Below are 27414 nucleotides of genomic sequence, written 5' to 3'. Positions count from 1 at the left end.
AATTTCCCAATTGGGGGTGCGGATCTCGACACCCGTGAGGCGGTGAAGGACGGGTCGAGGAGTTGTCCTTGGAGCGGAAGCTTTGACGAGCGCCTTGATAGCTTCAAGACGCTTCGGGGGGATAAATGTAACCCTTTCTGGAGAAGAGGGGGACGCTTTCGGGCGTTGATCCTGGGCTCTTCTCCTTGTTCCTCTGTGCGGTCGCCTACGGGTCGTATATTTAGGTCTACCCTCTGCTTGGGCGAAAGTTACTAGGAGAGCGAATTTTCTCCCAGACCGCCTAACCATCTGCCTGTTTAATAATCCATAAATAACATGTGAGCTTAATTCTAATATGGTTTTAGTATTTAAGTTTAGAGGAGAACTAGACCAAGGTCCGCTGCCCTTTTATATCAGACGAATGGTAGGATTCGAATATAGAAGGGAAGTTAGACCAAGCCCCGCACCCTCTTAAATCAAAGGGATAGTAGGAGTTAGATATAGAGGGGAAACTAGACCAAGCCCCGCGCCCTCTTACATGAAAGGAATAGTAGAAGTTTAGGGATGTAATTGTTTCTCCTTTCAAATAGAAAAGAGGAAAGAAAAGGAAAAGTTCTTTTAAGTGTGAATGGTTGATTTATTGGGACATAGAAAAATTGGTACTTTAAACAACGTCGTTGAAAAGGGAAAAGAAGAGACTGGTCTTCTTGCCCGCTCGTACTTTTAAGGAATCGCTCGTCGTTGATGGATTTTCAAGAAAAAACTGCTGACCTGGGAGCGTAGGTGCGTCCCTTTTTATACTATTCTTGAGGTGCATCGTCTCAAAATTTTGGTAGAGAAAGGACACTGCCCTCAACTTAACATTGTCCACTTTTATCGAGTTTTCTTACGTGTACTAACAATCTGTACTTGGAGCCACCACTGGCCCGGATCATCGTTGTCCTAGAAGATTAACACTAGAACTACCGGCGGATTTTTCTTGTATAGGATGGGCTATTTGAAGCCAGTCATTTTGACTGGTCTTGGTAGTTCTAGTGTTAAGGGCGCTCACCATTCTAGCGATTTTGCAGGGCCTCACGGGGACAGTGAGCGCCCTTAAGAACAAGGGACTCTCGTTCTTTTCACTTTTCACTTGATGACGGTTACCTATTTTGAAGACGTTACTAAAGCATGTTCGATAGAAAATAGAGAGACGAGCGAAGACGATATAACACGATATTAATATCGAAGTAACATAGTATTTGATGAAATAGTAATTATGACGCTTAATTTATATAATATATGTAATTGGAGGGGTGGAGTTACGTGGGACGTAATAATAGTATGGGATAGAAAAACTTATTTTATTTCCCGATTAATTTGATCGTTCTCAAAATTAGTTAGCAGTCTAGCTTTATCAAAAAGAACGTTGCAGACATGTCAGGACTTTTTTACCGTGGACAAATGTTCAAAGATAGAAATCTTCCAACCAATGCTCGACCACTCGAAGCGTTCATTTATTGCACTTTACTATCCATTTCCGTCAAAGTACATTATAGAACGATTCCAGAGCATTTTAAAGCACAGTTTTTACTCCGCTTACAGTAATCGACACTCTTGGCACAAATATCACGAAGTACGGATGGTCTTCACGGAAAGCATTTTCGATGCAGTTTGAAATTGTTAAGAATCCATTCATCATCATCGATCCATTTCTATTTTCGACGTTACATATTTCCGATTAATAATTATATTGATCCAATTCCATCAGATAATATTAATTTGATACATCACAATAAAGAAAAAGACCCAAGATTATACAAGAAAGGTTTTGACGTTCTTCCCGACTCTTCAGGCGCCAGATAACATTTTCTAGATGCATAGAAATGTAAAGAAAATTTTTCCTTTCGAATACGCATTTTACAACGGACTTTATCAGGCATAATAGAAGATACGCGTTTCTGTTTGTTTTTGCGAAAATGGTATTTGCCACGGGTTGTGACCATATTCGGGAAATTATTTTTTCCAAGTCTGAATATCGCTACTTTAGAACGGAATTAAGATCTAATCGAATTGAATTAAAAGAAAGCAATTGAGCTCGTAGAAGTAGGACACTGAGTTCAGGAATGCTGTTGAAAAACTGGGACACTGGTCAGGATGGTCAGACAATGAAGTGAATTTTTACTTTCTTGTAAATTTGTCATTCAGCAAATGGATGAGCCACTTAGGCAATGGAACCAATTTAGAACAAAGGCCGAGCAATTTCCAAACATTGTCCCTTGTTCGTAATGATTCATCTTCACGCTCATGCTCGCTCCAATGCGATTTCGTGTTGTGCCTAGTTTGTGAAACTTTCATCCGGAACCGAGAGCTTTGTTCCTCGAGAGACGAAATGGTTTTGTGAGAGTGAATTGCAGATCTACTAAATTCATTAAATTCCTGTCGCCCAACACACGGACATTGCATTGAATTTTTCACGTTCTTTCAATCACTAGTTAAGCCATTGTTAGGAAAATTAGTACAAGTTACGAAAATTGAAATAACCTATAATATGGTTGAACATATTGTTAGTAAATTCATAGGAATTGTAAAAAGCGTTGAATGGATCACGTCAATAGTTACTATATTTTTAAATGTACAGTGTAAACGATTAGAATTACCTAGGTGTCCTCCAACTAAGTTTTTAGGCAATTCTTAATGTTTTCCATTTCAAGAATAATAAGTAGTCTTTGTCAGGAAGGAATTCAGAGTCCTTTTATCAACGAAAATTAATTCAAATTTAATTCCACATTCCACATAGATATCAACGTTTTCGAATACGCCAGTTAGACTACTTCGTTGAAACTGCTTTGGACTTTTGCGAAGCAGGTTTTCTCTTCCTTCGACAAGTTAAAAATAAAATTAAAAAAATATATATCAATTTAGAAAAAGTAATTTATCGACCATAATATTGGTTTCTTTAGACGAAATCGAATTGTTTTGACTTTTTATTCACGATAACAAAAATCCATACGATGAAGGATCCATTTGAAATGTCCACGTTAATCGAAACACTCAATATATGTGTCACGTGCGTTTGTTTGGACCGCGCAGGAAATTTGCATGATGTTTCCGGGGAATCTTGGGGGAAGTCTCCTCGGGGAACTCCCGATCGCAGTCTGAGTTCGGGAGGGATTCAATCTAGAAGGATTACTCGAGAACTCCCTCGACTCCGATGTCTTCGTCTTCTTCCGCTTCTGGGCGTGTACGTCGTCTTGGAGCGAGCATCCTTTCCCGACCCGCCGCAGAAGCTGACTTAATACTCGAGGAGCATGTAAACCGTGTCAAAATGGAGAAGCCGAATACAAGCACGTATTCGCTGCCGGAAACTCCGTCGACCTGAAAGGATAGGGCCAAAGTGGACAGAATATCCCCCAGACTTCGCCAGTTACATCGATCGTGCAGAAACTCCCTAGATTTCGTGCTTGGCTTTGGGCAAGGTATCGAAACGTCACTTTTGTACGAGTCTCTCCAAGCGATCGCATCTGCAAAGCTGTGCTTTGCATTTAATAAAGTAAAGGAATTTTAGAAAAAAAAAAATAAAATTATACAAAAAAAAGCCTTCGGCATTTTTGGACGTCGAAGATACGATTCTTTAAATTATTGTGACTTGTTGCATCTGAAATTAGAATGCTTTTATCTCCTACCGATAAGATAAACTTCCGTGAAATTGCAAGGGATTAACATTTCTCTAAATGAAATCATTCAACAGTCGTCGATTTCATACCTCTGTATTTTTACGTGAAATTTTCTCATATCAGGAATCAAGATGCCGAAACGGATCGATTCGTGGTTGGCTCTAATATTCAAGTTCCCACGCACTCGGATTGCTCGTAAGTTCTTTTATCTTAGAAATAAAAGCTTGAGTTTTGCGGGCATATTTCAGCAAGTGGCTTTGAGAGCTTTATGAAGCTCTTTATCGAGGCCCGGAGTAATGCTTCACTGCGAAACGCCTAGTACGCGTGATACCATTCCCTCACGGAGCATCCGTACCGCGACTAATCATCGGAACAGGAACTAAGCGAGCTCGGCCGAGTAATCCGGTGTTCCACGTAAATGCAGATTTAGCGTGGGTGCAAAAGCAGATGCAAACTCGGCAGGGCGCAAAAAGGAAGTCGGGTTTCTGCCGATGGCAGGAAGACAAAGTGGTCCAGAGAATTACCCACATTACCCGAGGTTTTGGAACTCGGACGGTCCAGTTTTTTTCTAAAAGCACTCAAGAGAGTTTTAAATTTCCAAGATTCCCTCCAGGATGGAAGACGAAATCGCCTCTTCCAACAATGCTCTTAGGATGATCGATGCTGCCGCTGTTGCTGTTGCAGTTGCAATCCAGGTTGTCGAGCCAACAGGGGGTGAGGCAACACCCGAGAACCCCTGAATTTCCACGGAAATCGAAATATCCGCTTCTCCAGTCGCCTTTCTGGGAGCGAGTCGAAAAATCTCCGTCGTATTTTCCTTCCACTAAAGAGACGTATTGCCTTTGCGGATTCGCATTGCCCGCTCATTTCCTTTACGGGCCGATCGAACTCGGAGGGAAGAATGTACGAATCTCCGTTTGAATCTCTGTCGCATCAAACACAAATTGGTTGCGGTGTCTAAAACTGCGATCAGCGATTCCGTCACATGTAAAAAAAAATAAAACCTGTTCAAGGTCGCCTTACTATGGGCCTACAAAGTACAAAGGCGACAAAAAGGATACGAAAATAGACATCGTCCTTTTATCCTGAATTTCTCTGTATCGGCATTGTTGAAGCGAGACGTTCCATTCCGGTGAAGCACTTTGCTTTGAATCTTTTTTATGTGAAGTTTTATGTTCGAAATTGCTTAAACATATTCGTGTGCTATAATTAGCGAAAATAGGAGCAATGAGTTCAAGGTCGTTTGATTTTGAAAATTGCAATGCGGAAGATTTGACTCTATTAGGCAGTCCGAGCAGTCATAAAATATTTCTACTATGTCCGTTTCACGCAGTTTGGACGCTTTATTATTTACAATAAAATGTTTCCCTTCAGAATGTAAGCTGCTATCGATAAATGAATTAAAGGGGACCGCGATTGTACCTCACCGTTTTAGAGGACAATTCTGACTTCCAATAGTTAAGGAAACGAAGGCCGCAGCGGATATGAACTCTCTACAAAATCCACTGGGTGTCCGTTTGGTGACGTTTTCCGTTTTAATTAAAAGTCTGACCGCGACCTGACCGCCTTTCCTTTGTGCTCTCGTCCATTTCACAGTTGCAATCAGCACTCTCGCGATAATTACAAAAGAATCTAGTTAGGGAATTGAATATTCCAATTATCGTTTGTTGCGTGGAAGGAGGTGTCGCCTCGTGAGTGTGTCGAGGTTTTGCCACGTTGTGTATACATGGGATTATGGAATTATGTTATTATATGCTTCTGAAGAGGGCACCTCGAACAGGGTGTTGGTGCCATAAATGCAATTAATGCTTAAACTGCCCTAGATGCAATTGATTCTTTTAATGCCGTACACCAACGGAAGCGTAATTTTTGCTGACTGTGAAAGAGGAAATCGAGATCCGTGATTAAAAAAAGGCGAATAAAGGACGAAAAAACATTTTTGCTACCATAGCCAGACAAAGAATCGTGGAAGGAGGGAGTTCCAAATGTGCACCAACGAGGACGCAGTTTGAACCTTCTATTTTGTCACATCATTCATCTTTTGAAGTTTTTTTAAAATATTACGTTCTTATTCAGCCAAGCATTCAAAAATATTTAGGAATTCAGATGTCTCATCAATGGCAAAAAAATCCATCGGTTGTTCCAGAGTTAATAGGACGGAATGTATTTAATTTACATTTCATTCTGAAAAAAAGGTTGTACTATAAGAAATATTCTGAAGTAATCTGCATGACTAAAAATATCTCCGTAACAGCGAAAACAATATTTAAGTTTTATTCATTTATCCAAAGTCACCGGCTTGACAGCAATTGTCAGTTAATAATGCTACTCCTTTAATCCAAAAGAAGTCGAATCAAGAAAATTTACAGTTCCTGCAATTCAGTTTCTGGAATTACTTTTGCCATAAAAACACTTATCGTACTGTCCCAGTCATATCATATTTTATTTTATATTAGCGAATAATTTCTGTGAATCTCTCACTAAAAGACGATCAGGATAGGTACGTTTTATAACGAGAATTTCTTTCGATTATTAAATGAGAAGAGGTCATAATCGCAAGGGGTAAATTTTCCGAAGAGACACTTTAGGTAGAAAGAGCCGGCAGTAACCAAGGCTTACGATGAGCCGCACTTGAAGATAATTGATCGGCAAGTTGCCCTCGAAGTCATAATGGAAACCACTAGGAACGTCGTTAAGCATCCGTACGATATGCTCTTGCTCTATGCGAGGAACTTTATACAAGCAATTGAGCAAGTTTCAGAACAAGAGAAGACGTTGATCCTTTGGAGAACCAGGATATAACGAGGACCTACTTACCGAATGAATGAAGATGAACGTAACAATTGTTCAGAAATATGCAGCATTCCCTTGGTTCAAACATTTTGAAATCTTCCAAAAAGGATCCCAGTAAATGTAATCGTAACAAAGAGGAAAATACTTTCTGGCTTCGTTCCAACCCCAAAAAGTGTATCAAAACGTTCTCCGATTTTTGGTGTGCCCCAAAAGACGAATAACCATGTAACGAGGAAAGCGTCGTTACTAGTAATTAGAACTGTACGCTTGATAGGCGTCACAAAGTTGTCTCTCGTTTGTAATATATTTTCTCGCATATTTTTATTTCTGCCCGACTGTTTCAATTACTCGTTAATAAGGAGAGAAGGCGAGAGTTTTGAAACAACGTGGCTTTTTGAACTGCGGATATCGGTTTTATCAATTTCCAGATGAGCCGCAGGTGTTTCGATATAGTTAGGATGCGATGTCCATCATCCCTTGGTATATTGTTTACCGCCTGTTCGGTCGAGAGTTATTTAACGCCCGCGGAAGCTGTCTTACGTGATATGCAGTTAAGGTTAATCCGATGAAACACGCCGCAATGGGATTTTACGAATTGTTAATTAAACGGAATATGCATAGCTCTCTTCCTGAACCGATGACAGACACGAAGCACACAACCCGGAGTTGGCTAGTGCTTTATGCGCATATATTCGAAATTTTAACAAATTTAAGATACCCTTTGTGACGACGCAAATCGTGACAATACCGTAACAAAAGAAGGCGTGAGCTCGATATTCCATCTCCGGAGTTTCTCGACCTTTTCCAAGGATATTCTTTCTTGATTCTAAAAAAAGGTAAAATGAAGCGTGTTTCTCAGACGAAGATACGACTATTTTATATGCAATGAAATTTATAAGGTAATCCCATCGTTGCTTTTACATTAAATCGAAATATAAATTATATTTTTGTATATTCGCTCACCTCAACTCAACTAGTAAGATATAGAACCAGGCATAATGAAGAAATACAGTTAAATGGCAGATATTAAAACCAACCTACAGATCTCACCGTATCTCCAAATATCACTCGATCGATACAATTAGACCACGTACATTTTGAAGCCGGATGTTGAACGTTCCTCGTATAGTCACCATTCCTCTACTTCCTCTGACTAGATATTTTCTTCCCTTTAAATAGCGTTTGTGGAACATACCACGGACTCCCGAAAGACGAAATTCAATGAAATACGTCATGAATGTATTCACGAGTGGGCACCCCTTCTCCCTCTTTCTCCCTATACCTTTAAGGGGGTATTATCGTTTAGAAACTTCAAAAATTCGATTTTTTTTGCATTTTCTTATAGTTTGGAGTTCTGAGAATGTGTCTCGATAATATTAATTTGAAATTCGTAGAACTCCCATAGTTACAGTGGCTTAACCCCTTAACTTGTGCACTCGAGTTAATTCGAGCTAAACAGACCAAACTGTATACACTCGAGATAATTCGAACGGCGTTGTATTTTATGCTACTATAATTTTTCACCCTCGAATAAAATCGAGAATTTTATTTTTTTGCCAAGACAATGTTCTCGTATTTTTTTTACATAAAAAAAATGATTTTTTTTTGCCGGTGTTTTTCAAAAAATCTGTGCGTTAAGGGGTTACGGTGAAGTGAAACCCCCTTCAAATCAGTCGATTCGAATACAACACTTTTCTTTAAGGGTATTAGATCAAACTGTCCGAAACTTTGACACATCACTCCTGATCAACTAAGAATTGTCCTGACACATTCAAAATTTGGATTTTTTTTATATTTTTTAACTTAGCCCAGACTAGAACCAAAATGGCGTCGAGCTCTCATATTTCGATCAATATACAATTATCGAAGGCTCTGATATGAGAGTCGTAAGAGTCAGGACAATTTTACGACAATGTAGAACACTCTGGTAATCGTTAAACTCGCACTTGAACAAGATAAGGGCAAAAAAAGTATTGTATGCGCTTCTATGCTAAAACGATGATAATACGAGGTCTCGGAGTGAAAATTTAATCCACCTGGATATCACGGATGGCGCAGGGGGTCCCTCTGCAGTCAATAGGGCCTCAGAAAGCATTACTCCAGAGGACTTCTGGAGTTCTACTTCGATTTCTTTATAACTATTGTACGAAAACGACAGGTATGCCGTTTGATACAATACCCAATATAATTCGACGCTGCTGTCAATATAAAAACGAACGTCGGCAACGTAGGCATTTAGAAAAATCTTCTTTATCAACGTTGATCAAGTTCCTCGACATGTTTCAGTTCACCTTAAAGGCTGCGGGGCGTTGGGGTGCGGCAGGTAGTCATCCCCTCGACCGTTGTACCTAGACCGTTTTGTCCATTGTGCGGCTCAATATTCTTTGATATACTTTGAATGCTCTTTTAACTAGGAACGAGTTGCGTTATCGAGAATCGCTCCCATATGAACATCCGTGAACGTTTTATCTTTAAAACGAGGACTCGTTGAAATCAATCGGTTGAGAAATACGTTCAAGATCGTTGTCCTCGTGGAGTATCTTTTTCGTGATTTTCGGGTTCCACGCTAGGAATTTGAGCTCTCCTTGACAACCGGTGCCAAATCTAGGCGGAGCGTCCAACTGGCGTGTGCGTGCGTCCGAGTGACACCCCCGCTTCGATGCCAAGTAAGAGTCGTTCAGCCGCTGCGTGAGTCCTATACGCGTAAAGCATATACATATTTTTCGATCGTCGCTAAACACCGCCCATGTTGTGTCGCGTCTTACTTTACGAACGAGAAAGTACGTTTTGGTTATCTCCCACCGAATTTGATGTTAATGCCATCTAGCGGTGGAAGTCATCGTCCCCACTTTGGTGGTGAACGCCGTTAATGTTCCAATTTAACGGGGACGCTCGACCTGCTTGTTTTTCCAGGTGACAATGGTGGGCCACTGAAGAAATAGGCCGCAGTCGAAGAAGCCCGGTTTTCCAGGCCACCCCATTTCGGAAAAGGGGTTCCAGAGCTCGAGTTCATTTTCCCGGCGGCGAAAGGGGGTGGAGACGTGGTCGTGAAAAATAATGAAGGCCCTGGACGCTTAAGCCGGATCGAAGATGTTGGTGGACGAATGCGGAAGCGGCATCGGGTGGACCGCAGGGGTTCGAGGGGGTTGGTCCACCCCGGGGGGATGCAGGAATTCCTCGATGAGCTTCGGGGGTAGCGTGCCCTCCCTACATCCGGCTGGGTCCTTACGGTCCCTCAGGTCGCAACATTCCATTCAGGTGAGAACGGAGAACTTCTGCTCATCTTCGGGAACTCTGCCCCTACCTCCACCCCGGCTTTCATCCTTCGCGTCGAGATGAAAGGTTCAATGGATCCTGAACGCCGGGGGCGGGGCTTAAGGACATAATGCTTCTTTCTCCGCGAAAGCTCCGTGTTTCCGTGTTCCCGTGTTCCCGTGTAGAACCGAATTTACATCATCTCTTTGGAATTCCATTCTTTTACCCCTGGCGTTAAAATTTTGTCGAGCCTGGTCCAAACCCTACGAACGGGTTCAGGATTTTCGGTGTCGCGCTCCAGACTTCTGTGTACACGAGACCAAGGATTTCTAGAGTTACTCTTGACGCAATGAAACGTGAAGTAAACACGAATTATGCCCGGTTCCCCCAACCGCGGTCAAAAAATTAATCCTTGGTTACAATGAGCTAGACGTTCGACCACATGTTAACGGCTGGTTAACTTTCATTAACCGCCGCTTGGATCGTTCAACCAAATTCGATCGTTTAGCCTCGGTTAATCGAACTTCAACCTACAAACTGCACAAACGTTTTAATCCATGATTACCTTGGATGTTAGCTTTAACTTACGGTTAAGTAATCAATGATTTAAACGAGGTTGGTAGAACCGGGCATTAGTCTCGAATTTGTGTAACACAGCGCAGGACTTATGTTGTAACTCCTTCGATACGGTATACTTTCAACGCATTGGCTAGATTCGACAGTGAAAGGGTTAAAATGTGTAATCCCTTCGTTAATTAATCGCGAGCTAACTTGCCTTTCTTAAAATTACATTTAGGAGATGACACTTTTCCGCGCTGGGAATATTCGGGGTGGACTTTAAGTGCTCCTCTTCTCTCCAATCTGCGCCTCGCTTTAATGTCACGGCGAGTTACGCTCCCCTCGGCGTGTTAACCGGGGCTAACGAGCGTTTCTTTCCAGCCGCACCCGGAGACACCCCAAAGATGCCTGCACTGCCACCCGGTTCACGTGTCCACCCCCAGCAGTTACATGCAGCATCCCATGCAGTTCTACACGCCGAGTCACTGCATGGACGGCCGGAACGGCAGCTACACCCCTCACCGGGGCAGCTCCTACCACGGGGGTAAGTAGCTTGCGCGCGCACCCGTTAATTAGCATAATCACCGAGCCCGCTGCACTCCGCGTCGTTGACCTTGTCCCGAAGTGCTCGGTGCGCGGGTGCGCGAATCTCGCTGACTCGGAAACGGGGCTCACCCCCCCCTGTGGGGGCCGGAAAGGGTGACATTGCCTCCTTCCGCGTATTGCCAATTTACATGCGCGCCCCGCGCGCGTTTACTTTGCACCCGCGGCTCGACAAGACCGCGTTAATCTGCATATGCGATAGACTCTCGTATCACGGCCGAGGGTTGGAAATGGACATTCACGGACCTTTTCGGAGGCTGCTTCTTCCCCCACGCGGGACGTATTAAAATGTATGCCGATACTTGTTGGACTCCATTGATGAGAAGCTGTGCGACGTGTCCTGGCGTTACAGTGGATCGTTAACCTTCTGTAACTCCACGGTCGCATACGGGTATGTCGATATTTTTCAACTTTCATCCGATCGTTCCGGGTAAACTCAACGTAGCGCCTGATCAACGTGCCACTCCTCTTCAATCGAAGAATTTCTTTATAAATTGTACATTTGTCAACGTGATAATTTTTACAAATTCGCAAAAATTGGAAATTTACGAACCAGCTATTAGTTGATTTCGGAAGATTAATATTTGGGAATTTGGAGCTTTTTCTTGGCTTGAGAGAAAAATGGTTTACGGAGAGATAACTTATGAATTTTTAAACCCATAAATACGAAGAGTTCAATCTTCGTGTCTCTTGGAAGGCACGTATAAGTGGCAATTTGCGCGCCTAAGAGCATTCGCGCAAAAGATTCACCATCGGATTAGCGATTCCTTCTGAAGGTGTCGTTTTCCTATCTTCCCGAGAACCGAAGTCAAGAACGCTTGGCAATTTTTACTTGCGTTATTTTTAAAACCGAAGCGTAAAAAGTCTTCAATTTCCCTCCGACGTTTGCAATGCGGTTTGTACTTCGTTCTTCATTACTCGGTGGTTCTTATGCCATATTGAAGGAATCTCTAATGCGTTTGCAAAAGTTGCGAATATTCAATTACACGAAATTTCGCGGTATTAATGGCAGACAGGCCAGACAGGTTTCCAATGCTTAGAAATTAAAATAAAAATAATCCATCAAATACATTTCTCAACTTCAATGCGTTGAAAGCGCCATAAAATGGAGGAGTATTTTTTAATTACTGAGACGCTTTTCAGATTATTGTAATGCCTTCTTTGAGACCGATTCAAGCAGAAATTACGAGATCAACGAGTACACGAGTTTCCCTTTTTTAAAAACCCACCTTGTTGTCCATGCAGCTCGCCACCCGGGTCAAAGTATGCAAAAATGCACGACACAGCCTTTTTGTCGGTCCGTGCCAGCAGGTGAGCGCAACAATAGGTCAAAGCGGAAGAACGACATGGAATTAATGAAAGCTTTGGAACACGCGCTACGCCGCGAGTTCCGTTTTTTGGATAAAACCGCGCATCGCTGCCTGCAGATGGCCGGATGAAATTAGAGCTGCAGAGGCTAAATGAAATTAGAGCTGGACCGGTTCTCCTGCAGCGTCGATGCTTTTAGCTCCTAAATACACGGGCTTCGATGGGGCTCGGAATTTCGTGATAAAGGGAAGTTAATTTCGATTTATCTCGCTTCGGTGGCCCTTGAGTAATACCGGCAACTTTTAATTACCTTCCGGGTTATTATCGAACGAGTTCGACCATCGATACCGATACTCGATGACAGTCATCTGGATACGTATGGTTCGCTCGAGTGCCGATACGTTTCCTAGACCTTTTATTTCTTTGTGTCCTAAAGCTTTTATTTATTTATTTCCTAGATCTTTTATTTTTTTAGTTTCACTCGATAAGTGGTCGCCGTACTTTCGTTTGTCCGATGCGATCAATGGGTAGCGATGCTAATAGGACTAAAAAAAGGGAAAATATCCGACTTGATTCTTTTTATCAATATAAACGGTGTCGCTTTGACAGAAATTAATATCAACCAATAACTGCTGGACAAATACGTCTTTTATTCAGAGAGAGAGGATGATGGTTTTTCGATCAAATTAATGGAAACGCGTTATTGCCGTTCTCACTTTATTTGTTTTATTCGAAGTCGCTTAATTGGTTACTCATTTATCACCTCTTTCGAGTTTCGACTTCGATATGGATAGAATCCTCGACTTATAGTTTATTATTACTAAGTACAAACCACAAAAGTATTTTCGTATTAATTCTTCAATGATCATTTATCACGGGCAACGAACGTAACTAATAATTCACCATAAATTACGGAATAAATACCGTCGACTTCAAAAGCGACTAAACGCGTCCCCTGGAATTATGATGAAGGAACAAATCAATCCCCCGTCCCATAGATATTACCATCTACACCAGAAAAAAATCGATCGAAACCGGCAAACGTCTATACATAATAACTGACATTACCTTCTGTCAACGCACGGTAAAAGAAGTTACAAAGAAAACAACTCTTCCTACTTTGAAAAGCTTCGGTGTCGTGTTGCGGAGGGTGTAATTTCTCCCCACGCTTGACCGCGCAAGACAGGTACAGGGAGTAAACCCACGTCTACAGAGTGTGAAAACTTGAGGTCGGTAGGTTTCTAAAGACCTGGCTCCTTTTCGAAACCTCGAGTGCGTCTCGATGTGAATTGCATGCCATTGAGGATGAATCGAATCGAATCGAGTTCGTGATTATATATTCGCAGTGGAATTACCCAGGCTCAAAGGGTGTCCGTTTCGCCGCAGCCCCGCGGTGTCAGTCGAAAGGGCGAGTGCCGTTCACGCTTTGGAAAAGTTCTGCAGGTTTTCTCCTGAAACGAGGAGTCCGAGTTTCGCGGTTTTCCTCGCGCAAAGGCTTTCGAGAGGCTACTGTGCTTCGCCACGGCTCCGTAAAGCCTCGTATAATGCCGAGAGGCGCTTCTCTTTTCGTTTTTCTCCTTTTCTCATGTTTTGCTCCCCTTCCTCTTCTCTAACGATGAGCGACAGTCGGCACGGATGAAAAAGAATTACGCAACAATTTATATTCATCATCCCCGTTTGTGCGGTCCTTGCTCGACCGTTTGCCGAGCGTTCCTTTTTCCGCGGTTGCCCCGGTAGGACCTCACCCCATTAAACACTTCAGAGAAGTGCCGAGAACGTTGTTGTCTTTTCTTCGCATTGTCGGCGCGTTCCACGAGATGTTACACCCTGCGGGGCGGGTGCGTTTCCAGAACGTCGCAAACCGCGGACGTTGTGATACCCGGATCGGTGATGCCAGGATCGGTGATGCGTAGACCAGCGAAACTTGACAAGAGGAGCAACAAGGGAAAAGATCTCTCTGTTGTGTCACCCTGAAATAGGGGACGAGATTAGAGCGATAAAAGGGAAGGATTTTTTGACAATTCAGCTTTGCGGTTTAATTATACTCTTACATACTTTCAGGGTGGGAACATTTGTTCTGGCCACAAATGACAATATCATTACAAGAGTACGGGATCGATTGAATTTTGTAATCATTAATTATTCATTTACGGATATCAAGTAGAACGTGATCGTTTCACCGACGCATAAAGAACATGTGAAAATTGTTTTAGCTTTCATTGCTTTTCTTTTTCTACAAATTCTTTCAGATTTCGTAAATGTGAGGTTTAGGGGACCCACTTCCGATGACCTTGACCTTGACATATGTTGTCAAGGTTACCTTTCTGAGTGACCTCGACAGGGCTTTAGCCGTCGCTTCTTGCTTGTTAAAAAGGTATTAACTAAATAATTTGGATGAATTGAACGTACGTTTTCGACCCTAGGTTTACATTTAACCTTGACCTTGACATATATTGACAAGGTCACTCTCTTGAGTACCCTGCACGAGTTTTTCGTCGTTGCCCATTGTTCGTTTGTTTGTTCTCGTTGCTAAATATACATCCAAAGACTCGTGTATTACTGCAAGTCACTGGTAGTCGGCCGGATTCTAACTGTTAACCTAGCCTAAACCCACATTAACTCACATTAATCATTCCAAATATTAAAAATACGATATATAAAGTTACATACATTAATATTTTCAACATGTGTAGAACGAATTAATTTGAGTTGATTTGGGTTTAGGTTAGATTAGTTGACAGAATCCGGCCATTTTTGGACTACGACCATACATCAGATTCTAATTCACTTAATGATGTTTACTTATCATAGCTTCATTCCGTTATCGTGCAAACGCATTTTGCAATTTCAAAGAACTCTTTGTCTGGAATTGCGCGCATAACTGTCTCATTACACGACGAATTGACCATGAGAAATGACAAAATCTCAACAGGAACAGTCAAAACGGAATAGTGAGTGTATGAATATTTGCATACAACGCGTATATACCAGGTTCTGAGTCTTTAAATGTACCCCCGGTGTCGGAAACATACGTTCAACGCATAAAAATTATTTTATTAATAACTTTTTAACAAGCAACGAGAGACGGCTAAAACCTTGTGGAGGTCACTCAAGAGGGTGACTTGACAACATATGTTAAGGTCAAGGTTATCGAAGGTGGATTCCCTAAACCCCGCATTTACCTCAGATTCTAAAACAAACCTCAGGAGATTTATTTTAATGAATACTAGTTATTTTTATGGACTTCCGAATGTTTCACTTTGCTAAGTTATCCTGAGAGCTGAACTGTGCTCCTATCAGGGGAGATTCACCCAACGATAAGGATGACTTGGTACAATCTTTCGATATCAAAGACCAACCGATAAGTAAAAACGTATCACAAAGACTAGATCTCATGTTGTTAGGCAAAGGATCCCATTGGTATTTTTCTTTTTCAATATTCTTTGTTATTCAAAACGAAAGATACTCAAAATCATGTTTCATTATATCATCCAGCTTCGGTACATGGAAGTGAATAGGTGAAAATCGGAAAACTACAGTAAAGGAAAAAGTAAATAGAGACGTTCCATATCGTCCTGGTCCCGTCAAAAGGGTGGATTTGTATCAGTCGACGCCCTGACGAATGAACCGAAGGTCTGGAGGGGGGACACGCCTCCGAGAAAGACACACTTACCTTTTTTCAAGAAACGGAACGTGAATCACATCGTCAGGGAAGAAAGGCATGGACCGAGTCCAGCCCGGAACGCGAATTCGAGGGGACAGCTGCGCCAGAGAGTTAACCAAGAAAAACTCCCATGGAAGGACAATCTGATTTCCTCCTTTCCTTGGAGTACCACAAATCTTTCCCCCGACCGTTTGAGGTACCGACTTGGACATCCCCCATACGAACCGATGTGTCCCAAATCGTTTTCTAGGAAACGAGAGAAGACGAAAGGCTCCGATCGCGTGGATACTCCGAGTGCCTCGGCAGCCCTTTGAAAACAGCGATATCTTTCAAAATTGTTTCTCGCTTTTTCCCCTGATTTTAATAGAGCTGCAAACAGTTTGACTTCGTCCAATGTTTAGATGCGGGTGAATGTAATTCCGTTTGATTATCTCCGAAAGGGGTGCATTTTTCGGATAAACTTTTTCGAATTTACTTCATTCCGGACGTATAAGTCAAGTGGTCATGGTTAATAATAATTGTTAAATCACTCAATATCGCGCAACAGAAGCCGTCATTCGATTATTTCCATAGATCCGCGTGTAGATTATTTCGTAAGAACTTTCCCGAATTGCAGCAGGTTCCGCGCAAAGTAAATGCACCCATGAGAAGTGGTACAACTGTACTCGCTTCTCCCGCTGCGCCAGCAAGAGGGAAAGAGGAAGTTGCAAGAGGCTGAAGTGTTAAGCCAACTTCGAAGGTGTTAGTAAGCAGCGACCGTGCTGTGCATTCTATTTTGGAGTAATCTACGGTAGAAATAGCCAACGGAAGCGGAGTTCCGCCGCTTGTAACATCCTCCTCCCTCGTTCATCCCCTTCTTGCCCCGGTGTTACGGAGTTTACGCAATCTCGGACAACAGGATTTGCCGTCGGGAATTTTGGATCCCCTTTATCGAAACGCCGAGGAAGATTTTTCAAACGCGAATTCGCGGCCGGAGTGGCGGAGGGGGACAAAGTGATTGCCTTGGAATTGCATTTCCGGTTCTTGATTCCGTTCCGATGCCCGTCTTCAAACGCTCGCCAGATTTTCGTTCTACCTCCGCTTGTCGACCGTCGCGAGATCCAAATCCAGAAACTGTCCTAGAAGCGAAGTACCCCTAACTTATCTTAGACTGCTTAGAAGCCGACCTTTTGCCGCACTGAGTCGTCGATGATTATTTACTGCTATTTTGAATAACTATTCGGAATTAAAATTTATAAGAATAGCTATTTGTAATCAAGTTCATACTTTTTAATATTTGTCCGTGAATGTCCATCCGATGTGCAAACTATTTCTCGTAGAGAGGGATTACAAACGTTCGTAGTAACGAAAAGGTTCAAGTATGATACGAATTGACGAATAGCTCCGATAGCGAGGTTAAGAACGGTTTATTTTACGTGGAGATTTTTTTCAAGGCGCCACGAAGATGGTTGCCACTGTGATAAGTACATTGTTCTCGAGAACAATTCCGCTCGGTAAGTCTTTCTTCTTCGTCCTATCCAAAAAAAGGAGAGGATATTTTATTCGCGATACCATCGCTGCCGCTTTCATTGTAACTTCTCTTCTCCTAGTTTACGTTAAATAAAGTGACTTTGCTCGCAATCAGCCGGTCCCGTGCAAGGCATTCCTCGGAGTGTCGAGGATTTAATCTCGAGCTCGCAAGAAAAATAGGCGAACCGTTGCGCGTGCTCTTGGGGCCCTCGTGTGATCTTCATTTATTACGGGAATTATTTATTAACCGCTAACTTTTTTCATTCACGACTTAAAGGCCGCCACGGGGGTCCCGAGCGCATCCGACCGCGGCAATATTTCTCGTCGCGGCAGTTTCACGGGGGCCGGCCATTTTCATGCTTTTCATTTTCGTTTCTTGACTCATCCCTTAGTTCCTTCCTCCCTCCTTTCCCCCTTGGGCTCGTGTTTTCGCCCCCCTCGTTACTCCTAGTAATTAAGAATATTGCGTTTCTTCTCCAGCAGGGTTGTCGTTTGTCTTGAGGGTAGTTTGCCGTGAGAATCGAGGTTTCCCGTTCCTTTTCCTGAGGGACTCGCGCTTTTCGAACCCTTGCCATGATCGTTAATCCGTGGACCACTATTTTCTTAATCGTCTTGAAATATAGTCAACAGAAAATTCTACGGAAACAAATTGCAGAGAAGTAGGTATACGTATTTCTGGTGCGAGTTTCGTCTAAATCGTTAAAAGGACCCGTGTCTTTTTTCGTTTTTAACTAAAGGCGCATGGAACGGAACTGCAATTATTTCCATATCTCAGTTAAAAGTGGTCGAAATAATTGAAAACCTACTTGGCATTAAACATTTTTGATACTTTGTATTGGAGGGTGTTATTTCTTATCACTTAGTATGCTTTTTTGTTCTGCACAAAATTACTTTTTCTTCCTGCACAATCTGCAGCAGTGCTAAATAGATAGTGGGGGATACTCTTTATCTCTTCGACAAATACGTTCTGTGGATGCCTTGAGTCAGGCTCGATTAACTTTGTCCCCGCGTACTTCTGGTCGGAGGATAGAGAGCGGGAAAGATTATGGACGAGATTTAATGTCACCCTCTGCGATTCTCATTAATCCGAGCGGTTTCTAGAGGGGAGCTTCGTTTGAATTTCAAATGTTGGCCCTAAGGTGGATTTTTAAGCAGTTTCCGCCTATCGGTACCTACCATCGCAAATTATGCAACGTTTTTTGGGCAGCCGCGTAACGAGCGTTATTCCACTTGCATCCAGAATTGATGTATGGCTCTGACGTACTTTTCGTCAATACATTCCAATCTCAAATATAATCGACAATGTAATTGTCATACTATATCAACTACTATTCCTTTCGTATAATAAAATCAATTATGGATACCTTCAATTTTTCTCCAGAATCTCTACAGTTGTATTCCAATTAACTGGTAGTTCTTTTCTAATTATTAAAGCTTGTTTTTTTCCTTTCACCCCTATATCAACTCCGATAGTTACGAAAATATAGGTTTTTATTTCTAATTGTTCTTATAAATAATCGGTTAACGTTATTTGTGCATTTTATTAGATTAAACATTGAAACATCGAGGCTTGCGTCCGAGAAAATCTGGAAACCACGCACGTCAAAACTCTCAAACGGATCAACCAGCGATGATTGCGTTCAAAATCAATAACCCGCCATCCGTCTTCTTCCTCATTGGGGAATCCATTGAAATCAAGTGGACCCCGAGTAATATGATTTTGTGATTTAATATCGCTTCATCTGAGGCTATTCCACGGGTCGTCGCGATGCCTCTTCGACCCTCTGTGCTTTGCATAGTTCGTGACTAGAATCTCGAAAATCGGCGAGGGCACCTGGGGCGCAGCACTCTGCGTAAATATTGGTTATTCCGAGATGTTGTACCACCTGGCCCATGAGGTGGAGCATCGAAGTAGCGGTCTAATGTAACGTGGAATTAGCTGGAGTATTCCGTTGGATCGATGCATCACCGACGGGAAGCACCGGTGCTCTCGGTGATGTTTACAAACGTACCTATCAGAAATAGAAACGATATATATCATTTTCTATGACAGATCACTACGTACTAGAAATAATGTAGATCATTTTATATCGATATTTTAAAGGTTTAACTTCGCTAGGAAAGGGTTAAGAATATAACTAATTATACTTACAAGGAAGGTACCTGAGGTGTCCCCCTCCGATTTTGTTCATTTTTAAATATGTTATAGAGGACTAAAATCTAAGGGATATATTAATACAATCTAAATATAAAACAATGTAATACGTCTACACGATTCGTCTAGACATATGATTCACTTTCGATTTTTCCTTCACAGTAATATTTGATAACAATCGTTCTTTCATATCAAGTAGACTGATAATGGAAACCGAACATAACGAACGAAACTGAACAAACCGAAATATTACTTACATATAGTGTTTGAAAACCTGGTACTGCATACTGCTCGCTTGCGCGGCGTTACCACTCGGCTACGCACTAGTTGCGAGGACAGCTAACTCCACTGTCTTATATTCTACGAATTACGTTCCTTTGAACCCAAGGAGTAATTTACCCTTCGAATGTATCGGATGGTACCTGATCGTATTCTTTTATTCATTTTAATCGTTAAAGTCCTTTAAGTCCAAGAAAGTCGTATAAAGCTGGTTTTAAAACGAGATTATACATCATTTTATTAAAGGGTTGTTACAACCCTTAAAATTCGTTTTACGAAAAAAACCAAAATATGTTTTTTGTATTGGTCTGGTCTATAAATTAACCAAATTTCATTTGAATAGAGCAATTACGACTCGCGTAAGGGGTAAAAGAATTATTCAAAGGGATGGCTCACCCCTTAAAAATGAATTTTTTTGATAAATTCCAAATGTATGTTTCATAATTCTCCATTCCCTACATTTTGACGGTTGGTCCATGAAAATCGGTCGAGTGCTTCTATATGAAATAGCAAACTCACCCCCGTTCACGGCCAACTTTGAAGCCTGATTTCACCCTCTAAAAGTGTTTATCCGCCGATAAAAAAAAAAACACGGGTCCCTTAGATTTTAGTCCTCTATAACATATTTAAAAATGAACAAAATCGGAAGGGGACACCTCAGGTACCTTCTTTGTTAGTTTCAGTACAGTCTTTAGCCACGCACGTATTATTTCTACGTCGTCGATATATTTCCTGCCGCGCGTGAGTTTCTTTAAAGCTGAAAATAGGCCGATTGCTTTGTTTCGCCCTTTCTTTCATTCGCGTCAGACCGAGCGTCTTAAAATCTCGCAATCGTGGAGGTACGTTGCGTCATTCTGCTCGAGATAATGTAACTCCAGTTATTCGAGACCATGAACGTACGGAATATGGCGCAACGTTAAACCGTTAGTCCATTTTTACCGAAAATCACCACTTTGTAAAAGCACTTCTCACAATAACATCACACTACAACAGATTTATTCATTATCAAATCAGCTTGAATATTTTCATACATCCTTACCTGATTGTCTGGAAAATCGGTAAGCCACTTAATATGAATTAGAACATTTTAAGAATCATGATTTTGAGACCAACCCGACTTACTTTATTGGCACAAGATTCACCGCGCAAGAAACCACGGTGAATGTGTAGAAAATTTAAAAAATAGTTCTAATATCCTTTTCTCAATTTAGTATTCTAAGTACAAAAGTCGTTGCATCGAATCTACTACAGTAGATTTATAGCATGAACTCCATCGCTGTCCCTATTGTCGCCACTACGCGGATGTGAAAGTGGCAACAGAGGAGTCGATCATTCATGAAACTTTTCGCTGAACTGGGTGTACCGATCGTTTCAAATTTTATAACGTGAATATGGAGTTTGTAAAGAAGGTTCTGACACTAATGAAATGTTATTTCTTACACGACATTTAAAAAATACCTATAAACAAATTTAAAAAAAATTGATATTTCATGAATGTCAGGACCTGCATTGTAGTTTCCATATTCACATTGTAAAGTTAAAAACGATTTGGTGAACCTAGTTCGGAGAAAAGTTTCATAAACAAAGCCTCTTTGATGCCACATTCACAACCCCTTAAGGTGAAGTGAAACACATCGAGGAACTTGGTCGACGTCGATAAAGAAGATCTTTCTAAATGCCAACGTTGCCGACGTTCGTTTTTATATTGACAGCTGTATCGAATTATATTGGATATTGTACCAAATGGCATACTCCACCTGTAGTTTTCGTACAATAAATATCAAGAAATCGAAGGAAATGTCCAGAAATCCTCTGAATTCATGCTTTCTGGGGCCCTAATTCACTGCAGAGGGACACCCTGCGCCATCTGTGATCTCCAGGTCAATTAAATTTTCACTCCGAGACCTCGTATTCCCATCGTTTTAGCACAGAAGCACATACAACACTTTTTGCCTTTATCCCGTTGAAATGCGAGTGTATCGATTACCAGAGTGTTCTAAATTGTCGTAAAATTGTCCTGACCCTTTCGTTTCTGATATCAGAGCCTTCGATAATTGTATACTGACTGAAATATGAGACCTCGACGCCATTTTGGTTCTGGTCTGGGGTAAGTTAAAAATTTTTTCCAAAAATCCAAATTTTGAATATGTCAGGACACTTTTTAGATGATCAGGAGTAACGTGTCAAAGTTTCAGACAGTTTGGTCTAATACCCTTAAAAAAAAGTGTTGTATTCGAATCGACTAATTTGAAGGGGGTTTCACTTCACCTTAATCCCGTGGCAAGTGGACTCGGTGCCTTGAACCCTGCATTTTCCGCAACGGAGTCCATAATATTCCCATAAATATTGAATCAGGTATAATTGCAGCAGAGGGTGTATAGTAATATCGGCTTTATACATTTCCCTGCGAGACATACTTGTTGCTCGGTTGTGTTTGTTCTCGCATTCGCGAGGAGTACGCCCGAGAGTCTCGTTCGGTCGATGAAAGAGGACGCACCTAGAGGTGCGTTACGCCGCTCTGGATCACACACGAGGTCTAATTACGGCGAGTGCGCCGGCTAGGTGCTCCATTAGCCGGCATCCTGGGAACGGGGGTGACCCTCGGTGCGTTTCCACGGCCGGCAATCAGGGATCGCTTTACGACGTTTTAAATTTCAATGAAACTCGTGATTCCCGCGAGCGAACGCGGTCGCACCCCCGTTTTACGATCATCGATCCCTTTTCACGTCCTCCGAGGGCCAAGTCCGTCTCCCTCGGGAGAAGAGTTTCGTCGAGGCTCGCCCTCGTGGCCCGCTGCCCTTTTCCTTCCCTTTACGGGCTTTTCACTCCCTGTTTTCTCCCCCGGGACTCGGTCGTTTGTTGGGGCTTTTACAATGCTCTTCTCCGGTACTCCCGGTTCGGCCCGAACCCGGAATTAATCCACGGCAGGCGCAGCTCGGGACTCGAACTGGGATTCCGAAATTCGGTATCCTCTTTAAGGGACTCAATGGAAAGTCGAGCGAACCGAAGTTCCAGGGTATCGTGTCGGGCGGATCGTCTGTCTTGAATTAACCGCAGTTCCGTTTAATCGGAGCGTGGCCGGTCCGCCATTCGACCCGGGCATCGTATCTTAAGTTTCCGATCCAAGGACGCAACCTCGCGGGTCTTGGTTTCGGATTTCGTCGAAAAGTAGGTATCTATCGATACTTCGATCTCTCATTTTCGTAGTTGTCTTTTCTCTGTATTATTTGGCATTCTTTTCAAAGAGCCTGAAGTCTGAGACCGCTTTTCTCTGGACCAGGCCTCATCCCCCGAGTCGTCCAGCTCCGTTTTGAAGAGAATCTCTCGGTCTGTCTGGACCCCCCAGCCCTCGCCGCATTCTTCATCCTTGGTTCGAACCTATCGCGAATCTCGGGTTCTATCCTTCTGCGCCGGTGGATCCGGGCTCTTGATAAGTAACCAACAAAATAATGATTTTTCACTCCTGCCAATATGTTTTAACGATGGAGGAACATAATTTTTAGTTTCTCGAATTATGAGGAATGGAAATCTTAAAAGCATCGGTAAAGGAAAACATACGTTTTCATCGTCCATTTATGTATTTGCGTCCTGCTTGAATCTACCGATAGAAAAATATGAATTATTCATATAATCTAGTGTGAGACATTTCACGGTGATGATTGGCCGGGGATCCTTTGGAGGGGGCTCAATTGAGAGCTTAAGGTCTGCGGGGGTCACTTCCCCCTCTTTGGAACATGACCGTTTCATAAAGAAGTCCAAGAAAGAGTTTAGTTGAGTTTTGCATTTTAATTGCGACGAGTGAGTTGATTGTGTGACGAATCTGAGTGGCGTGCCTAGAAGAAGGATTATAAGATACAGCTTGTGTTTCGTACGTACAATTTTTATATATTGAGCTCTATAGAATCTTGACTGGGAAGGGTCATGACCTTCCAGTTCACCTGGCCCCTTGAGTACCAGGTGAACTGCGACCGTGAATTGTCCACCAGTGGGTGGACAAGATTTCCCTTCCGCACCCACAAACATGAGACCAGTGTTTGGGGCGGACACTTCGTGCGTTATTTCCCTTATTGTTAGTGTCATTGCACGCTCATCAATGGTCGGTTACAGAGAAGAGGCAGTTCAGGCGGGTATGTCGTGTTTTGTCAACCAGTGAGTGGACAAGATTTCCCTTCATACCCAGAACGCATTTGAAGTTGGTAGCTGTAGTGCGTAAATTTTCTCTCTAACATAGGTTGCTAGGTGAGAAGGGGGTTCGTTGGTAAACCCATCCCCCTGTCATTGGTGTAGGATCAAATTTCAAGTGTCAGGATTAACATGAACGGTTGGTTTTTTAATAAAAAAAATTAATATAAAGAAATCGAATACATTGAAGAGTACGTCTTAAAGATCTCAGAAAAAGGGACTTGACTTTCCTTCCGACTTCGCTCGAGCTCTCCTCAGTTAGAACTAACTCTCATTCGATCATTCTCATCCAGCCTCACTCTAATTTCTTTCTCACTCAATTCATATTCCTCACTCTCTCATTCCCACCCTCATCAGTCAAAATTCTCACTCACTGAGTCATACGGCCGCTCGCACTTCACGAACTCTCAACCACGCTTAAACGGTATCGCCTATCGAGCTGTCATTTAATCTAAATACTTCTCACTTCACCCCACAATCATACAAACATTACATTTCACTCTAACTTCTATTTAGTCTAATTCTTAATCTTTATTGCCTTATTGGCGACACAACTATTCGTATAGCTAAACGCTTTTATTTTTTTCTATTCTATTAACTTTATTGGATCGCACAGGACACTGACACTACATTGAATCCTACTAATATGTTCTATTTAGATAACCATAGGATGACTCGCGACCAATCGGAGCGCAATTATCGGAGTACCATCCCCGTCATGATTCTGCGAGTCAAAATAGGTTGTAAATAGGTTATTCTAAAAAAAAAAAAATGTTAATTTTACTTTACACTAAGAGAAATTTAAGAAAAGTTTCAGTTTAAATGGACGATATTAATTAAGAACCAAACTAAAGCTGTCGATGTTAAGCCTATTTGGCATCGGTAAAGGATTATGAGTTATTAGTATAATCTGGTATTGATATAAATAAAAATGATTTTTAATCATTTTAAGGTTGCAAATAATATTAATAACAAGCCATACTCTCTCACGATACCTAATTGCTGCACGCACTTTAGTTGCCCATATTAAAAATTATTCACTATTAGCAGAAATGAACAGTTTAAGCCGAGATTCACCTATCACTGTCAAGACAAATGTCTAATAGCCGCGTTACAGACGAAACCCTACCTTTCGGCGTTCAATGACCCTGTCTGCAAAAATCTGACGTGATTTGGTATAGATATTTGAAAGACGTTTTTGGAGGAACCTTGTCAGCTTTTCAACGCCTTTGTCTTCTGCCTGGACCTGCCACAATTTGCCCGACCTACTCCACTTGTAAAATGAATCCCACAGAAAGGGGATTCTTTTTCCGAGAATCTCCGTAGATCCTCCAATTTCCTTAATTAATTTGAAATAAGGAATCTAGTATGTATAGATACATTTTTATAAGGTATCCATATTTTCAAACATAGTGTACTCGAGACTTATTCGTTCTCCTTCATCCACGTTCAGTAATATTGATATTGTTAAAACTTTGAGTCGGAGAGATCAAAGGGAAGATGCTAATTTACGCCTGATAAAATTAAGCAATATTATCGTTTATGCATAAGCGTGGTATTGGCAAATAGCAATATTGCGTCCCTATTAGAAATGTATGACAACTCGCTTGGAATATTATGTAATTATTGAAAGCGATGGCTTGTTGGTAGAAATGTCATTAAATATAGAGGACGGATGGACTGTTTATATAAATATGGTTGTACCTATTTAATCTAATTAATGAGGCAACAAAGTGCAAGAATTAAAAGTTTATAATTGTTCCGTCATTTGGCAGGCAAATTGTCCAACTTTGGTCCACATTCGATTACTTACACAAACTGGCTGACCAACAGCGAAACTTTTACTACTAGCTCTTTGCACGAGGTATTTCCGAGTCAGCCAAGTTTTCTCTTTACGCACGGGTCTCGTTTGAACTTTGTATTGAACTCCTCTGGAACTCTATTCGAGAGAGAAACCCATTGAGTCGTCAAACTTTATCCCATGTGATGGAAATAACGAATTGCGCACTTTCTTCACTTCCAATCTCAGTAGCTGTACATTTATAACGACGCATCGTCAAAAATATTACCTCAATACTTTCATTTGCACGATTCCTCAACAGTTTTGTATAATTCGATTTTAATAACAACTCACAAGAAAAATACATTAATATTGGAAACTTGGTACTTTCATTTTGTACTCCTGAAATCCTTATGTGAGGTATTTTACGCGGAGTTTACAAATTGCACAATGTCGTTCATAATGGTCAAATGCAATTGAAAGTGAATGGAAAATGTAGTGTATCTCTAAACTCAATTCCGAATTATCACAAACATTAAACATCATTCTTATTAACATTGCTATATGCAACATCGATTCCCTTAATATAGGTACTAATGAAAGGTGCCATCTGCAGGTATTGAGTTTTAATTGATGCATATAAAGTGCGTACATCGTAAATTACAATTGCATTTAATAACGTATTTTTTGTTAAACGTATTTTATACAAGCCGTAATGGTTTTGCTAAGAACCTTTTCTCACAAGTGTTACGACCGAGACAGTTTTACTTGGCAAATTTACTCCGCCTTTTACGAAGAATGCCTAGCGGAAACATTAAAGTGCTTTCCATTAACTGAAGCGTCAAGTACAAGATTCCATTTAACAACTGAGGCAAAACTAAAAAGGGTATGCAAAGCCCCTGTATCCACTCTTCCAATTAAATCACAATATATCATCGTGATCAAAGAAATGATCAAGAAATGCGGCAGAGTTTCGAGCCAAATACATTTTTGAGCGAGAAACTCACAACGTCACGTGCTGAGAGAAATGCGCCTTGCGCGCTTGAGCTCAAGCGAGACGCTACAGAGTTCTATACGCCAAGGGTCGAGATTTCAGGAGTGGGGGAAATGGGAATCTACTCTCTTCGTTGTTATAGAAAAAGAAATGAACGTCTGATCAACTAAACAAGTCAAGCAACAAGTCAGGAATTTTTTTAAATTTACCCGACTCTGATTGCTGCTATCTACATAAAGATGTGGGACGGTAAAGTTTTCGGCACTCTCAGAACCGTTGTTCTCATATCGTCATCAACGTCCCTCCAGTCACGGACTATCATTTTCACACTCACATGATAGGTGGACTGTCATATGGTTTTTGGACAGCGACAGCGCCTCGCGCGGAACGAAAAGGAACTATACCCATCCCAGCTTTAAAATGATTGAATTTTGATAGAAAAAAGGTTTCTTGATGTTTTTGAGATCGCTGAAGCCAAGTCAAATAATATAATTTCAAAATTTAAATGGCAGACCTAATATGGCGAATAATATAATTTCAAAATGATTGGATTATTATAAAACACGGTTTAGCGTGGTTTTTATAACCGCTTAATCCAAATCTGGTAATAGAATTTTGATATTCAAGATGGCTGATCCAATGTGGCGGATAAAAATGTAAAAATGGTTGGATTATTATAAAAATGAGTTTCTCATGGTA

The 27414-nt window shown here is 41.6% G+C and overlaps 1 protein-coding gene across 1 annotated transcript in view; it reads left to right on the top strand.

Moving 5' to 3' along the window:
- The first annotated feature begins 9518 nt into the window (after positions 1–9518).
- Positions 9519–27414, top strand: part of LOC105698890 (monocarboxylate transporter 2) — a 77974-nt gene continuing 60078 nt past the window's right edge. The window contains exons 1-2 of the mRNA XM_012423511.2: positions 9519–9686; positions 10623–10785. Coding sequence (XP_012278934.1) covers positions 9519–9686; positions 10623–10785 — 331 coding nt within the window. The remainder of the gene's footprint in view (positions 9687–10622; positions 10786–27414) is intronic.

Source organism: Orussus abietinus, unplaced genomic scaffold (genome assembly GCF_000612105.2).
Source record: "Orussus abietinus isolate OABI.00-Male unplaced genomic scaffold, Oabi_2.0 scaffold268, whole genome shotgun sequence".
NCBI classification, from domain to species: domain Eukaryota; kingdom Metazoa; phylum Arthropoda; class Insecta; order Hymenoptera; family Orussidae; genus Orussus; species Orussus abietinus.
Note: the sequence above shows the minus strand (reverse complement) of the source record. Positions and strands in the feature narration are given on the sequence as shown.